The sequence below is a fragment of the Callithrix jacchus genome, chromosome 5 (assembly GCF_049354715.1).
Source record: "Callithrix jacchus isolate 240 chromosome 5, calJac240_pri, whole genome shotgun sequence".
Lineage (NCBI taxonomy): Eukaryota > Metazoa > Chordata > Mammalia > Primates > Cebidae > Callithrix > Callithrix jacchus.
In genome coordinates, this window is record NC_133506.1 from 161,391,327 (window position 1) to 161,408,655 (window position 17,329).

At 36.3% G+C, this 17,329-nt stretch overlaps 1 protein-coding gene across 4 annotated transcripts in view; it reads left to right on the top strand.

Annotated features, from left to right (window-relative positions):
* AKAP11 (A-kinase anchoring protein 11) overlaps nt 1–17,329 on the top strand; it is a 53,614-nt gene that overhangs the window by 11,888 nt on the left and 24,397 nt on the right. For all 4 annotated transcript variants that reach the window (XM_008998188.5, XM_035303412.3, XM_002749005.6 and 1 more), the window contains exons 2-6: nt 4,749–4,848; nt 10,617–10,733; nt 13,821–13,868; nt 15,573–15,707; nt 17,056–17,320. In XM_008998188.5, the coding sequence (XP_008996436.4) occupies nt 4,798–4,848; nt 10,617–10,733; nt 13,821–13,868; nt 15,573–15,707; nt 17,056–17,320 (616 nt within the window). In that variant the 5' untranslated portion in view covers nt 4,749–4,797. The remainder of the gene's footprint in view (nt 1–4,748; nt 4,849–10,616; nt 10,734–13,820; nt 13,869–15,572; nt 15,708–17,055; nt 17,321–17,329) is intronic.

The following is a 17,329-nucleotide window of genomic DNA, read 5'->3' on the forward strand; positions in this document are numbered from 1 at the left end:
TTTAATTACTCTCTTGTTTCTGGTATCTCAATTGCTGCTTCTTATTGTGAATCATGATGAACCAGCCTATCAAACCTTTATGCACTGTGGAGGAGTGGCAAAGAGCCCCAGTGCTGGAGTTAGAAATTTGGAATTGAATCTCAGCTCTGCCATTTATTTTCTGTGTGGGCCTGGGCAAATTGCTAAGCTTCGGAGGACCGATCCAAGATGGCCGATCGCTAACATCTTGGGACTGCAGCTCTCAGTGAAGGCGCGGAGAACTAGACGATGCCACACTTTCAGACAAATTCTGGTCGCTCACAGAGCAGAAGATCCCCCGTGGAGGAATCACACGGGTCGCCAGCGCGACTTTCCTGGCTGGCGCAGCGGTTCCGCCGGCTCCTCGGCGCAGCAGTTCTCGGAGCAGAGTAAACAGGTTTGGAGGACCCACAAGGGGCAGCACGACACCAGAGCCCAGCACAGCGGCTGTGACGGCACCTTGGCGCGGCAGCGCTCGGCGCAGAGTAAACGGGACTGGTTCCCCTTCTGACCGAGGTTTGGAGCCCCGGGAAGGCAGAGTCACCCACTACGGACACAAGAAGGAAGCCAGACAAGAGAATCCTGGGCAGAAAAGCACCATCAGTTTTAACACTGCTGCTCTGGCCCTGAGAACTAACAACCTGGACGCCCACTCAAGAGACCTAATCTGAAAGTTGGTAAATTCAAAGACCACAGGAGGATAAACTTACAATGATGGGAAGAAACCAGCGTAAAAAAGCTGAGAATACTCAAAGTCAGAACGCCTCTTCCTCTAAAGATGATCACAGTTCCACATTAACAATGGAACAAGGCTTGATGGAGAACGAGTGCATCCCAATGCTAGAATATCGCTTCAGGGAATGGATAATAACAAACTTCGGTGAGTTAAAAGAACATGTTGTAGCCCAACATAAAGAAACTAGGAGCTTTGAAAAAAAGTTTGATGAAATCCTATTGAGAATAGACAACTTAGAGAGGAGTATGAGTGAATTAATGGAACTGAAGAATACAATACAGGAACTCTGAGAAGTTTGCACAGGTTTAAACACTCGAATTGTTCAAGCAGAAGAAAGGATATCAGAGGTCAAAGTCCAACTTAATGAAATAAAACATGAAGAAAAGATTAGAGAAAGAAGGATAAAAAGGAATGAGCAAAGTCTCCAAGAAATGTGGGACTATGTGAAAAGACCAAATCTCCGTTTGATAGGTGTACCTGAATGCGACAGAGAGAATGAATCCAAGATGGAAAATACCCTTCAGGAAATTATTCAGGAAAATTTTCCTAAACTAGTAAAGCAGGTCACTATTCAACCCCAGGTAATACAGAGAACACCACAAAGATACTCCTCAAGAAGAGCAGCCCCAAGGCACATAATCGTTTGATTCACTAGGGCTGAAACGAAGGAGAAAATACTAAGGGCAGCCAGAGAGAAAGGTCAGGTTACCCACAAAGGCAAGCCAATCAGACTTACAGCAGATCTCTCAGCAGAAACTCTACAAGCCAGAAGAGAGTGGGGGCCAATATTCAACATCCTCAAAGAACAGAACCTTCAGCCCAGAATTTCATATCCAGCCAAACTAAGCTTCACAACTGCAGGAAAAATAAAATCTTTTATGAACAAGCAAGAACTCAGAGATTTTATTACCACCAGGCCTGCTTTACAAGAGCTTCTGAAAGAAGCATTATACACAGAAAGAAGCAACCAGTATCAGCCCTTCAAAAAATATACCAAAAAGTAAAGAGCACCAACATAAAGAAGAATTTACACCAACGAATGGATAAAACAGCCAGTTAACATCAAATGGCAGTAACCCTAAATTTAAATTGACTAAATCCCCCAATCAAAAGACACAGCCAAAACCCAACGGCATGTTACATCCAGACCTGTTTCACAAGCAAGGATACACAGACTCAAAACAAAGGGATAGAGAAAGATTTACCAACCAAATGGAGAGCAAAAATAAATAAATAAATAAAAAGCAGGAGTTGCAATTCTCGTATCTGATAAAATGGATTTTAAAGCAACAAAGATATAGTGGTAAAAGGATCAGTGCAACAACAAGAGCTAACGATCCTAACACCCAGATACATAGAGACTTAGACACAATGAGACAGAAAATTAATAAGGATATCAAGGACTCGAACTCAGATCTGGAACAAGTAAACAATAAATATTTACAGAGCTCTCCACTTCAAATACACAAAATAAACATTCTAGTCAATACCACATCACACGTACTCATAGGTTTAAATGAAACTGATTGGCCATTATTAATACCCATTTTTTTTTTTTAAGAATAAAGCAATGTTTCCACTCACTCTCCCTCTTTCTCTTCCTCTTTCTTCCTCTCCTTTACTCATTTTTTTCTTCTTTCCTTCACTCAAAAAAAAAGAAATCAACTTGTAAACCTCTAGATCCAGGTCGGCAATGTCTCTCTCATTGCTTGAATTCCTTCCTTCCCTTCCCTCCCTCCCTCCCTCCCCCCTTCCTCCCTTCCATCATCCCTCCCTTCCTCAAAAAAAAAAAAAAGAAAAATTGCTAAGCTTCCTCTTGCCTCAGTTTTTCTCATTGTCAAACTGGGATCCCATTCTTTAGTCATAAGGATGACATGAGATATTTACATAAATGCAAAACAGAGCACATGATGCATTATGAGCTCTCGCTAGTAAGCTGGATGCTCTAGGTTCATTATTTCCTTTGATAAATTCCCAAAAGCAGAAATGCTGAGTCAAAGAGTAGAAGTATTTCAGGGTTTTGACATGCTAATATCAGAGAACTGCCTGCATGCACCACTTTATTTAGGAAGCAACTTTCACAGTCTCTGGTTTCTTGGAACTCTTATGTTGGCTTCTGTGTTATGTTACATTTGAGAAAAGCCCATTTGCCTCTAAGGCTTTCTGGCAGTTGAGAACACTGTAGGGGAGAAAGGAGAGTGAGGTGGCCTGGGACAAATAAAAGGGCTATCTTTTTGCTTTGGCCACATACATTTTTGCACATAAGCCTTGTTTTGATAATTTTGGTCCACTTGATCATTTTGGTCCATAGGTAAATTTTAAGTCTTCTTTTGCCTGTGTTTTGTAGTTTTCAAAGTATCTCCCATAAATTATTTCTCATTTGATTCTCACAGTAAACTTGTCTGATAAATAAGGTATTATATACATTGAGGAAAAAGTTTCAGAGACATTGCAGTTTACCCAGAGGAAACAAAGCTAATAAGAGGCAGCACAGGAACACACATGATCCTCTTCTGGATTCTGGGTGTCACCCTTTACCTTGTGCTGATAGGAACGTCTTGTGTTAGGCTGAGCCTTTCTCATGATGCTGCTTCAATTTCAGTAATTAATCAGATTTTATTATTATAGAGACCACTAGGGCTTAACGTAGTTCAGAATAGAGTACGATCGCACTTCTTTGTCTAAAAATTAAAATGTAGAAATCTCTAAAAGTGTGTGTTCGTGCACTCAAATGCTATAGTCTTATCTCCATAGTGAAAGAATGTAAAATTTGAACTTCACTAAAATTTAGTTGTTTAAAAATTTTGACAGTGGGGGCTACATTGAAGTTTGTTTTTGTATATAAATCTCCTCACAATGTAAATTTATGTTAATCAGATGTCTTGGAAGCCTCAACTAAGCAATTCTATTTTTTTCTTTTTTTCCAGAAACTGGGTCTTACTGTATTGCCTAGACTGGCCTTGAAGTTCTGGGCTCAAGCAGTCCTCCCACATCAGCCTGTTGAGTAGCTGGAACTAAAGGCATGTGCCACTGTTCCCGGCTTCAACTAGGCAATTCTTAATATGACCAGATTGATTTTCTGAAAATACCTGAAACTGAGAATTTCTTAAATCTGTGTTTATTTGATTTTTTAAGAAAGAATTTAGTTCCCCACTTCTACTCTTTACTGTGATAAAACTTTTTCTTTGGAAAGCTTTGAATGCAGGAGGACCATATCTGTCTTCTTTCTCCTGTATCCACAGCATCTAGCACAAGTAGATTTTAAAAGAATTGTAATCATATGCAGATTTTGAGTGGTTAATACCTGGAGTTGATTTAAGTTCTCAAAGATATTAAAGCAGCTTTAAAACGTTAAGACAATTTGAACATTTCTCCTGGCAGGTGTGTGTGCTAAGTACTATTAATCATTTGACTTGGATGTCTTCTGAAATTCTGTCATTGGTATGCTCTTAAGCTTCCTGTATAAGGAATTTGCTTATCCAATTTGATAAGTGCAGATTTCTCATTAGTGTATTATCAAACCTTTCTGCCCAGGAAATAAGAATGTCATGAGGATTCACTGTTGCCATAGAGATAAGAGTGACTTTTGGGAGGCAGGGAAGTTGAAATTCTTTTTGTGATACTTTCTACTTAAGCTTTTATTTTTAAAATGTTTTTGAAAAAACCTTGTTTTTCAAATCTTTCTCTCTGAGGCTTTGCAATAAAAAAGGGCAGTGAGATTGAGTAGATAAGGGTGTAAACAATTTTATAATTTTAAACCAAAATATGAGGTTTTTGTAGTAATTTTTATCTCATTAAGATACCATTATTCATATATTTTCCAAATATTTTTGTTGGATTGCAAGCAAATTTGGTGGGATGGGGGGGCTCAGATTATTTTCATTTGTTTTCATTTTTCTTTTAATGGCTGAGTTCAAAGAAATTAATTTAGCACAAAATACTTGCCTGAATTACTAAGATCCATAAATAAGTTGTTTTAATGTGTTTTCTTTAGGCGTTTTGTGGATTACCTCTTCATTGATTATATACGACAACAAATAGTTATGGCGACTTTCAGAAACAATCACATGAAGGCTAAAGCATCTGTCAGAAAAGTAAGTTCACTGTATTAGGTTTCTTTTAGTGAAAGTCTTAATTAAAATGTGGATTTTTTTTATAAGTCCTACAACTATGATGTTTTGTTTAAATGAATCTTATTTGAATTAATAACGTTGAAATACTGCAAAGATTGGCATGTATGAAAAATAGTGATACAAAATCATGATCACAGTGATTTTATTTCCTAAAGATCAGAGTACTTTCTCCCCATTTTTGTTCTCTACACATAGATTTCCATCTGCTTTTTTGCAATATAGACTGTCAGGTGTAAGCTTTCTTACATACCTTTAGCTTTACCATTTATTCATTCATTCATGCAGCAAATACACATTTGAGTTCTTATTATATGCTAGGCCCTATGTTAGATTTTGGGTAATCAGTAGCAAGCAAATGAAATATGATTCTTAATCTTTTCTTCCTTCTAGTCTAAGGAAGAACCCCCTGGCTTCCTGTCTTAAAACAATTTGGTTGACCTTCCAGTTTTTTGACGTTTTTGTCTTTGCTATACCTTTGGAGGCAGTACCTGTAAACGAGAAGGGAAGAACAGAGCTTGGAGGATAATGAACAGTTTTTGTTATTTCTTTTTTTGGACTTCATCTTCTGCATTACATGACACCATTGACCAATCCCTACATGTTAAGACAGTGTTTGACTTTCATTGTGGTGTTTTTCTTGCTTTCCTTCTCTTTTATAGAAACTCCTGTCCCCTTTGCTGATCTTTCCAAATTCTAATTATCAGTGTTCGTATAAGCTTCTGGGTCTGCCATTCATTTATGTAGAGAGCTAAAAAATGTATAGGTTTGACTACTAACTAAGAGGATGGCTTCTAAATCTACAGGATGCCTGCAAAAGAGAAAGTAAACTTAGAAAGTAAAAATGTAATTTAACAGTATGTTAATTACATTTTTAAGGAATATGCTCCATATGTTTTCAGGTAAATTACCTTTAAATTTAATAGGTCCACTTTTTAATTTGAAAAAGTACAATAAAAACTGTTTTCTGTTTCTACTCTCTGTAAACTATAGTGTTTCTGTTATACTTTTTCAGATTAGCAGCTAGACCCATAGCTTTAAATTGATCATACTGCTTGTTTTAAACTAATAGTTATAACTATTAATATATATGAAATATAATAGTGAACTGATTACCATGTTCTTCAGAATGATACTTCCTGACTTGAATATTTACCCATACATTGCCAGAGATTCAGGGGTTAGGCAGCAGCTGAAATTTCATACTATTATTACCAGGTTTAGTGTCTTTTGTTATTCAACTTGATGTCCATATTAGTTACTCAGTAAATGTTTAATTTGATTTCACTTGAATTCTTGGGATCCCTTTTAGATAAAAGTATGTGAGTCCAAATATAACATACTGTTTATATAAACAGTTATGTGCACACATACACCACCACTTACATCTTGATGCATCTTAATGACAGACACTTCCCTATTGGCTACTGTGGACATTGAAAAATGTACTTGAATTCTTTAGATTTCACTTTAATTTGCATCAAATATAGAGATACATTAAATATTTATTGGGAATTAATATTGTGAAATCAAAAATAGCTATAGTTTCTATGCCATTAATTTTTTCTAACATTTTATTTTGAAAAATTCCAAGCATATAGAAAAGTTAAAAGCATAGTACACACGCAAATAAACCCATGTACCTCCCACCCGTATTCAACATAGTTAATAATTTGTCTTGTTTGCTTCGCATCTGTGTACGTGTGTATTTATTTTCAGGCAGAACTAGTTGCAAGTTATGATCATAATGTTTCTTCACCCTGAACACTTCAGCATGCTTCTCCCAGGAATAACAACATCTTCCCACATAACACTAATACCGTGATCACATCCAAGAAAAATAAATTCCCAATATCTAATACCCAGCAATACTCAGACTTCCTGTGTTACCTCCAAAATATCTTTTATACTTCACTCCTGCCCCTGTTTGGATACAGTCTAGCCTCTTAGTCTCTTGGTTGCCTTTGGCAGTTAGGACTTAGCATTTCTTTTGGTTTGAAGGAATTTTTCATTTTTTTTGCTAGCAATTCTGACATCTTGAATAGGCCAGACTAGTTTTCTTTTACTGTGTTCCACATCTAGATTTGTCTGGTTGTTTTCTCATATTGCTGTTTAATTTGATCCTCTCCCTTGTATATTTCATGTAAAGTAGAAGTTAGGCTTAAAGGTTTAATTAGATCAGGTTAAGTATTTTTAGCAAGAATACTTCATAGGGTGATGTGAGGACAGAATTTCAGGTTTTCCTATGCTCAGTGATGCTGTGATTGATCGGTTGCCTAGGTGATAACCCTGCTAGAATTGTCCATTATAAAGTACATTTTCTGTTTTTTGGTTAGCACATAATCTGTGATGGTACATGGCTGTGTGCAAATATCCTGTTTTTCCCAGAAACCTTTGAGCTAATGCTTTTGGCATCCCTTGATTACCATTTCCTGAATTCATTATTTCATGGGAGTTGCAAGATAGTGATTTTCCTAATTCTACCATTCCTTTTACATTTATTAGCTGATATTCTTAAAGAAAGGCTTTCCTCATTCACCTTAGATGAACTATAGTATCTCCTAGACAGGCAGGGAAACTGCCCTTTAAACCAGTTTTCAGATTAATGACATGGTGTCATAGTTACTGCCAATAGTAGCAAGTGAGTTTATTTCCCCTCATTCATTCACTTGCTTATATTGCTCTGGACTTAAGGATTTTTGCAATTATATATATTATAACCTTTTATTTCTTTAGAGTCATTTATTCATTCACTCATCTATTTATTTTAAGTTGCTCAGTTGACACCCGAGATCCCCTGTCCATATCTTTTTGTCTCAGACTTGTAACTTTAATTACTTTTAAATTCTGGTTGTATCCTTTTGGTACAGGGCAATGAGTTTCACCTACTTTATCTTCCTCGGGCCTAGAATTGGCTATTTTTTTCAAGAATCCTAAATATCTTGGTGTTTAGAAACCAAGATCTGGATACTAGGAGTCGCCTTTGTACTTAAAGTGTCATGAGTTTATATTGACAGTTCACATTCAGATTTCAATATTTTTTCCTGTTTTGATTTCCTGTTTCTAAATTAGAGTGAAAATCCCCATTCATTAAGGAAAACGAAATTGTTTAAAATGTTGAATATTTTCAAGCCCACAGAAAAGTTGGGAAAAAAACCTAATACAATGAATACCTCATATATTCTTCACTCAGATTCACCATCTGTTAACATTTTGCCATACCCTCTGTCTCTCTCTGTGTACCTACACACATGCACACACGCGTGCACACACACACACATTCTCACACACAATTTCCCTTTTGCAATTGTATGAGAGTAGGCTGCAGATATTATGTTACTTCATCTCGAAGTACGTCAGGATCATCGCCACCTCTTAGAAAATCATTAATTCAGTAACGCCATCTAGCATGTTACACACACTGATTTCCCTGTGTCTCAAGTATTCTCGTAACTTTTTCCTTCCCTCTCTTCTAGGATCCAGTCAAGGTTCACACACTGTATTTGGGTTTTCTGCATTCTAGACCATTCCAATAGTCTAAATTCTTTTTCTCATGCAGCAAATCTTCAGAAAAGTCTAGGCCAGCTGTCTTGTAGAATATTTTCGTATTTGGGTTCATCTGTTTTTCCCTGTAATTCCATTCAACAGGAACACCTGAAGGGTGATGTTGTGTTCGTTCCAGTCTATCAGATCTGAAGTCCACATTGTGGATGTTAGGCTTGACTAGGTGGTTAAGATAATAACCACCAGGTATCTCCAATATAAATGTACATAATCTCTTTATGTTTAATATACTTAGAGTGTAATAAACTATAGAGTGATCCTTTGAGACAGTATGAGTGTCCTTTTCCCCAACTTTTAACCCAGTAGATTTAGGATACATAGATAATCCTTTCCTAAATCAGTAATTACATTGGGAGTTTTCAAATGGGATTTTCTGTATTTGTCATTCTATCCATACTAGTCAGCATTTTTAGGTAAAGAGCTCCTCTGACTTTTTCTCCGTTAATGAACTCACAGATTTTTTTTTTAGTACAGTAGTCATAATTCATTACCATTTTCATTCTTTTTGATTCCTAGTTATCCCAAATTTGGCCAGTGGGAATTCTTTCAAGCTGGCTTCTGTGTTTTTTTCGAAGGGACCCTATTAGCGTTTGGGTGTTTCTTTGCATTCTGGCACAGTTCAATGTTCCAGGCTCACTTCATACGTTCTCAGCCTCAGACCGGGAACCAGCCATTTCCCTAGGGCACTCTAGTTCTTTTTATTGGTGATATTTAGAGACCAAAAGCTGGGTGCTGGGTTTGCTCATTGCTACTGATGGTCATTGTTTCTAAGACTTTTCAATGGAAAAGGTAGTGCATGTATTCAGAGAATTACGAATTCATACTGACAGGTCAGATTTAAATTTAGCAGTACAGCTTTTATTGTAAATTCTTTGAGTTCATGTTTGTACCTCTTCTCTTATTTCCATTTATTAAGATTAGCAGCTGTTTGTTGAGTTCATCTAATGTGAGCTTCTGAAATATGGGGAAACAAGTGAGTAAAATACAGTCTGTGACTTCCATATTTGGTTTATGGGTAGGAAAGACAAGTATATCTGAGTATAGTAATTATAATATGTTTTTTGTTTTTGAGACGAAATCTCTGTCACCCAGGCTGGACTGCAGTGGCATGATCTCAGCTCACAGCAACCTCTTTCTCCCAGGTTCAAGCGATTCTCCTGCCTCAGCCTCCTGAGTAGCTGGGATTACAGGTGCCTGTCAACACGCCCAGCTAATTTTTGTATTTTTAGTAGAGACAGGGTTTCGCCATGTTGGCCAGGCTGCTCTCGAACTCCTAACCTCGAGTGATCCGTCCACCTCAACCTCCCAAAGTGCTTAGATTACACAAGTGAGCCACTATGCCTGGCCAATAATTATAATATGTTTTGATGTGGATTAAATGACTTAATGCACAATATACAGCAGGAACTTTGAGAGAGATTTATTAGGACTACGGAATAGAAAAGTCTTCACATGTCGTGGGATGAGTAGGGTTTCTACAGGGGAAGACTGGGAAGTAAGGACATTTCTGATAGAAGAGCAGATTGAAAAGTCAGTGGAAGGGGGATAAGGTAGAAGGAAATAAGTGTTCTATTTATGTCTGACTATAATACTCATTATTTTATTTATGTAACTCTTTCCTCCTTCTGTTCCTTGTACTTGTGACAAACATCTCACCCTGAAATCTGGCATCCCCTCTCATTTTCATCAGACAGCTTCCTTAAGATCTTGGAAAACCTTATTTTGGATCACTGTTATTTCTGTCTTCAGCTTTGTTAAGGGAGTGATCACTGTTGTGCACCTTACCACAGCTCCCACGTCATCTCACTCAATCATGGAAATTGTTGCTTCTGTTCTACCAGTGACTTGGAAATCAGATATGCAGGTTCTTAAGTTTTACTGTAAGGTAAGAGTAAATGAACCTGGTGTGAGATCTCACGTGATCATCTAGTGAGTTGAATGCCCAGGCTCTGGTATATGTATATTTTGGGCATGTGAAACTCTACCTAAACCTTTTCAGCTGAATGGAGCTTTTCTTCTCAGTGGAATTGAGTTCTGCATCCGATATCAAAAGGTGCCAGTGAATATTAATTAGAGAATGAGTGACTATATAAAACATCTGCAGGATCTCTTACCCTTGTCTTCGAATTAAGTAAATTTAAAATATCTTTGTTTTTTTTCCCCTGCAGAGCTTCAGTGAAGATGTGTTCCAATCTGTAAAGTCTTTATTGCAGAGCAAGAAGGAACTATGCAGTATAACAGCAGAGGACTGTTTACAGCAGGACGAACATGCCAATTTAACTGAGGTTTAACATACTACTTTCTAACCCCTTCTTAATCATGCACAATGTATTTCCAAGCAGTGGAATGTAAGACTGTATGATCTATTTCTAAAATGCCTAAAATCTCTGTGTTCTTACATGTATCTGAAGTACCTGTTTTATGGGCAGGAGAGGGGAAAAAAAAAAGAACTATCTGTTTTAAATACTGGCTAAAATAATTTTCTTAATTGACAATGAACTCAAATGAGCTTATTTAATTATAAGCCAAGTACTAATTGGATATATAGCATAATATTAGATGATGCCTGCTACATTCAGTAACTGGACTTTAATAGGAATTTTTCTACTCTGAAACAAATAAATGTTTCTTATGTTGATTTTTGGGGTTATTTTCTTGAATGTTTAAATTCAGTGCTTTGCTTAAAAATAAAAATGTAGCGATAAATTTATCTTTGAAATTAAGATGTTTACTCTGTTACTGAGGATAAGATAATATACTTTGCTCACCTGTTTCTCTGCTACATCCAGTGTTTCAAATCTTTGTTTGAATTTATTACTATAAAAGGAGTAAGATTTTTTCTATTTTTAAAATGAGGGTTGTAATAAAATTGTGTTTACAGATAGATGCTTCTGGACTTATGATGGAGTTATATCCTGATAAATCCATTGTTCATCAAAAATACTCTAAGTTGAAAATGCATTTCAGACCTCATATATCTATCATAAAGTTGAAAAATCACGAGTCCAACCATCATACGTGGGGAACTGTATATATTTTCTTTTGGGTGAATGATTCAATATTCCTTGAGAAATTATCTATTTGATGTCATCTCATAGGAAGTTGAGCATATGTTTTAGGCCTGTACTGTTCTGCCTGAACCTCTTCTTTTTGTATCAGCTTAATTTCACTATTATCTTCTTTGCTAACCTTTTTCACTTTACTTTTGTAAAACTAAGCCACTCTTAATCTACTTGGTTGTTTCCAAATAAACAGTGGCAGAACACAACAGGCCTAATACATATGCCCATCTTCTATGAAATGATGTCCTGTGCCCTGCCCTCCAGCAGTCTTCCAGCTTGGATAGCTTGCAGTGCTTGGAAAAGCCTCCGTTCCCTGGTGAGGCCTTTCTTGACCAATGGGAAATATAAAACTCCCCTGGCATTTTCAAAACCCTATGCCAACTTATTTTCTCTTCTGTATTCAGTAAAGGAAACTTGAAAGAATAGATGGAATTTCTGTCCCACTTTAGGGTGTGCAAATCTCTGAGTACCTTTTCAAATAAAGGAAGGAAATTAGTTACTTGCCTATCTCTTTGTTATTGAGTGCCTGTGATATTATGCTAGGCACTTTCCTCTACATTATCCAGTTAACTTCATGACTGTGGGAGGGAAGTTGGATTGCCTTAAGTTTTATAGATAAAGAGACAGGCTCCTGGAGGTTAACAGTTTACCTAGATACCTAGAAGTTAACTGTAACACTTACGTGAAGCAGCAGCCTCAATTAATCAGAATAAATATCTCAGAGTAATTTAAGGTTCTGACTTGCTTTTAAATCATCAGAAATAGACTGAAAATATATTCAGTGCTGCTACATATTCTGAATATACTATTTTCCCCAGATTCTTGATAATTGATTATTACTATTGCTGTCATTTAAGTATATATTCTTTTAGCCATAGTGCTTGCTTAGTGAACAGTTTACAACACTGTCTTCACAGGGAAAAAATGTCTTACTATGATGCCAAATACCTAGGGAATGTAAATGTAAAAAACCCACTTTTTCAGGTAATAAAAGTAGTATGTGTATGTATTTTTTCTTTTCTATTCTTTTTTTTTTTTTTTGAAACAGAGTCTTGCTCTGTTGCCCAGGCTGGAGTGCAGTGGCATGATCTCAGCTCACTGCAGCCCCCACCTCCAGGGTTCAAATGATTCTGCTGTCTCAACCTCTTGAGTAGTGGGGACTGTAGGTGTGCACCACCCTGCCTGGCTAATTTTTTGTATTTTTAGTAAAGATGAGGTTTCACCATGTTGGCCAGGCTGGTCTCGAACTCCTGGCCTAAAGTGATTCATCCGCCTCAGACCCCCAGAGTGCTAGGATTACAGACATGAGCCACTGCCCCTGGTCAGTATATATTCTTTACAGAAAAATAAGAAATACTGAAAGTAGAACAAAGAAAATGACTAACATTCATCTTATGACTTAGGAAAAAGCACAGAGGGGAAAAGAGTGGGGGAAAAAAATAGCTCCATCACCCAGAGTTAATCACTGCTTATAGTTTGGTGTATTGCCTTCCAGTATTATTTTTCATACATATGTTTTTAAAAATAAGGTCGAAATTGTATGCATGCTGTAAGTTATTTTTCTGTAACTTGCCCTTTTTACTTAAAATGTGACAGTTCTGCGTTCATTAGATATTCTTTAGAAAGTCAGTTAATATTAACTGCAGAGTAATCTCTACATAAGGATATTGAAGGAAATAAATGATGGTATCACAGAGTCAATGAGGAAGTAGCCTCTGGGGTCTGCCCTGGGAAGGCCCCTCTGAGGAGGTAACACTTGCATCGAAATTTGAAGAGTGGGGAGGAGCACACAGGTAACCATCCAAGGAAGAAAGATCCAGGTTGAGGGCACGACTGTGAAGTCCTTAGGCAGGAACGTACAGGGTGTGTTTCAGACACGGAAAGGGGGCTCGTGTGTAAGTGAAAAGGGTAGAAGGCTAAAGGCGTTAGGTAACCCCACTTAGGATTTTGCCCTGGGAAGCGTGGAAGAGTTTGGATAGGGAAGTGGCATGGTAATGGGGCCAGGTGGGAGAGGGTTGTAGTAGTGTGAGAAGGGTGGCCAGGGAGTGGAGAGAAGTGGATGTATTTGAAATATGTTTTGGGGTTAGAATTGATTGAACCTGCTAGTGAGGGAGATATGATGAGGTTCAAGAACTGCATTTTGGAGCCCAATCTTCGGTGAAAAATATTTTGGGGTCATCTTTGAAAAAAATCCCTTTTTAAGGCAGTCAGCATTTTAATACTTTTTTTTTTTTCTGTTTCTCAACTCTGTCACCAGTCTGAAAGATTTAAAAATTCAAATTAATGGAGATTTATTTGTTTTTTACTCAGGTCACATTTCTGGGTTTTAATGAAGAGACAGATACTGCTCATATACAGGTATGGTCAATTTTAGTATTTTTACTGAGTATTCTTGTCATGGAAATCAGCTTTAGGTTTCACCACAAACATCACTTATCTGAGAAGGTTGCAAACTGCAGGCTGACTTTTTCTCCATTCTGTGTATAATATGGAATGTATGACTTGTTTGTTTATTTCGATAGCTTTCATAATTTTGACCTTAACAGTAAAAATTCTTATGTAGTTAAGATTGAGTTAAACATAAAAGGTAAGATTTGAAAAATTAACAGTTAGCTAATGCAAAAATGTAGCCTGTTTAATTTAGGCAATTAGCAGAGGGACTGATGTTTGAGATTGGGATCAGCAAAGGAAAGCTTCACAGTTACATAAACAGTGGTTGAAGTTCCTGTAGATGTGATAGGCATGCTTTTCTTTTTCCCTCATGCTGCTGCTTAAAAATGTGTGATTTCTACATATTTTCTTTTGTGGCAGTGCAGTGTCTCCTCATAGAGGAGGAAATAACATTTTTTAGTTCTTTCTATCACGTGATTATGGACAAAACCTCTGCTGTATGTTTTGATAGTGGCCTTGCTTGAAGGAAGTAATTTGGGCAGAAGAAACAAGAGAGGATATATTCTTGAGAACATACATAGCTGGAAAGAGAAATGTTCCAAGATATTTCTTTAATGTTTTTCTTCACCTTTAAGAGTTACTGATAAAACCATGTTTATAAAGGAAAGTACTCTACAAAGGGTCAAAGACTTGAATAATTCTTTTTTTTTCTTTTTTATTGCATTTTAGGTTTTGAGGTACATGTGCAGAACGTGCAAAATAGTTGCATAGGTACACACATAGCAGTGTGTTTTGCTGCCTTCCTGCCCCTCACCCACATTTGGCATTTCTCCCCAGGCTATCTCTCTTCAGCTCCCCACCCCGCTGTCCCTCCCCATTCCCCACAATAGACCTCGATGTGTAGTGCTCCCTTCTCTGTGTCCATGTGTTCTCATTTTTCCTCACCCGCCTATGAGTGAGAATATGTGGTATTTCATTTTCTGTTCTTGTGTCAGTTTGCTGAGAATGATGTTCTCCAGTTTCATCCATGTCCTTAGAAAGGACACGAAGTCATCGTTTTTGATTGCTGCATAGTATTCCATGGTGTATATGTCCCACATTTTCCCAGTCCAGTCTTTGAATAATTCTTTAGCTGGGTAAAATACTTGTGTATAAAGGGCAAACAAGAAGAAAAAATAAAAGCTATTTTCTTTTCCTTTAATCTTCATAAGCTTTCAGTTAAAGTCTAATACAATACCTTGGAGAGGAAAGACAGAAAAATTGATTATATAGTACAGAGTTAAAACTTAAGCTTTTAGGATGTACATTCTCTAGCAAAAAATTTTATATGAAAAATTTCATAAAGTTAAGGACTGTTGGTTAACATTGCTAAAAACTGTTAAATGCTTAATTGTCTTGGATATGTTCGGTACCCTGTAAAATTTTTTCTACAGCTTGATATTATTAATACATTTGAAAGGCTACAGGGATAGCCAGTATTAAATAATTTTAGTATACTTTATTTTTCAATTTTTGAAAAATTGTGAATAATAAACTATATGTGTTAGCTATTATGAACCAGGAAATTTACTAGCAGTAGTAGACCTTATAATTTTTTATGGGTTCCACATTATAGGAACCTTAATAAAAGTATTACTCTAGAGTGTTACTTACTGTTATTATTTTAATTAGGATTTAGCTGCAGTTTCTTTGGAACTTCCAGATCTTCTGAATTCACTCCACTTCTGCAGTCTAAATGAAAATGAAATTATTTGTATGAGGAATATAAATAAATCATCAGATATAAGCAGTGATCCTCTCAATCAGGTAACTTTTGTAGATAATTTCTAATGAGTTTTTTAGGTCAAATTTTACTATATTTGATGAAGATGATTAAACTTTCAAATGCTTGAATGACATTTCTTTCTTTAAAATGGTATCTCAAGGACATATGATTCATGAGAAATTAACTCACGAAGCACTGACATCCCTGAAAGATACAGTAATTTTGATTGTATCTTACAAATTATATTTTTCAACTGTGAAGTTCTGTAGATGGTGTGCAAGATGCATTAATTTTTTCTGAAAATTTGTTATTTCTGAGTTTCTTGAACTACTTACACCTTTGTATAAGCTACAGTGACTTGTCCCTATTATGGGCACTTACAAATAATTTATATAAATGTTATGCTAATGTTTTAGAGAACGTACTTCAGTTCATTTTCTGGTTTAAAAAATTCAATGTAAAGTGGACATCTGATGATGTGTTCTTTATAAATAAAGATGTTACCGTTTCTTATAGGTGGTTAGTTTTATAATATGCAGCATTTAGTTCTTTACCAAGTATGATTTTGTTGATAATGCATCAGAGAAAATGCTTTGCATTCTAAGAGGTAAGACATATACAATTGAACCCGAAAGTTTAAAATTGAATTACTTATTTTAGGTTTAAAAAACCGCCGTGTTGTTCTTTAGAAAGTCTGCCAACAAAACTAGAGCTTCTTGCCTCGTTTCCTTGATTATATTCTTTATTCATATTTACTTTGCTTTATTTGCTCGGATATAAGAGATGATTGGCTATTATATTTGATTTCTAGTTTTTTTAATACATCATTTCATCAATATTTACTTGAAAGAAATAGAATGGGGGGAATCTGGTGACTTCTGTTTTTAAAGCTATAAACGTTGTAAGTTGTAATAAAAGGGGTGGACTTTTAAAAATTATGATAGGAAGGAAGATGGCGTCATGCTTGAAGCTACAGGAAAATGGGATTAAAAATAAAAGAAAATAGAACCTGGTTGCTGCCCCCAAACAGTTTATAATACAGTAAATGAGAGAGACGAATGATTAAGGAAAATCACAGGACCGTACAGTAGTACAGGAAAACATAATTGCTCAAAGCAGTGGATAGATAGTAAGTTTTATAACATTTCAGGAGACTAGACTAGGTAGAATTTGGATACCTGGATAAAACAAGATGGGAGAAAAAAGGACTGGAAAGTGAAAAATGTAGAGAAAGAATGAGGAAGTAAACATTACAAATCCAAGTAGCTTTTCAGGATGCATGAATTTCTTGTTTGTTTTTTTCTCTGCGATTGTCTTATATCTAGGCTTCATGATATGTTTTGTATTTGAAATTAAAATTGTTTTTTATTATTTTTTATCTTTCCCAAGAGTCATCATTCTGGAATGCTTTGTGTCATGAGAGTGTCACATACATTACCAAGACTTAGGATTGATTTTATCTTTAGTCTCCTAAGTAAATATGCTACTGGTATAAGGTACACCTTGGACACATTCTTGCATCAGAAGCACCAACTCGAGACCACTGATGAAGATGATGATGATACTAACCAGTCTGTGTCATCCATAGAGGATGACTTTGTCACTGCTTTTGAGCACTTAGAAGAGGAAGAGACTTCAAAGCCATATAACAATGGTTTGTTTC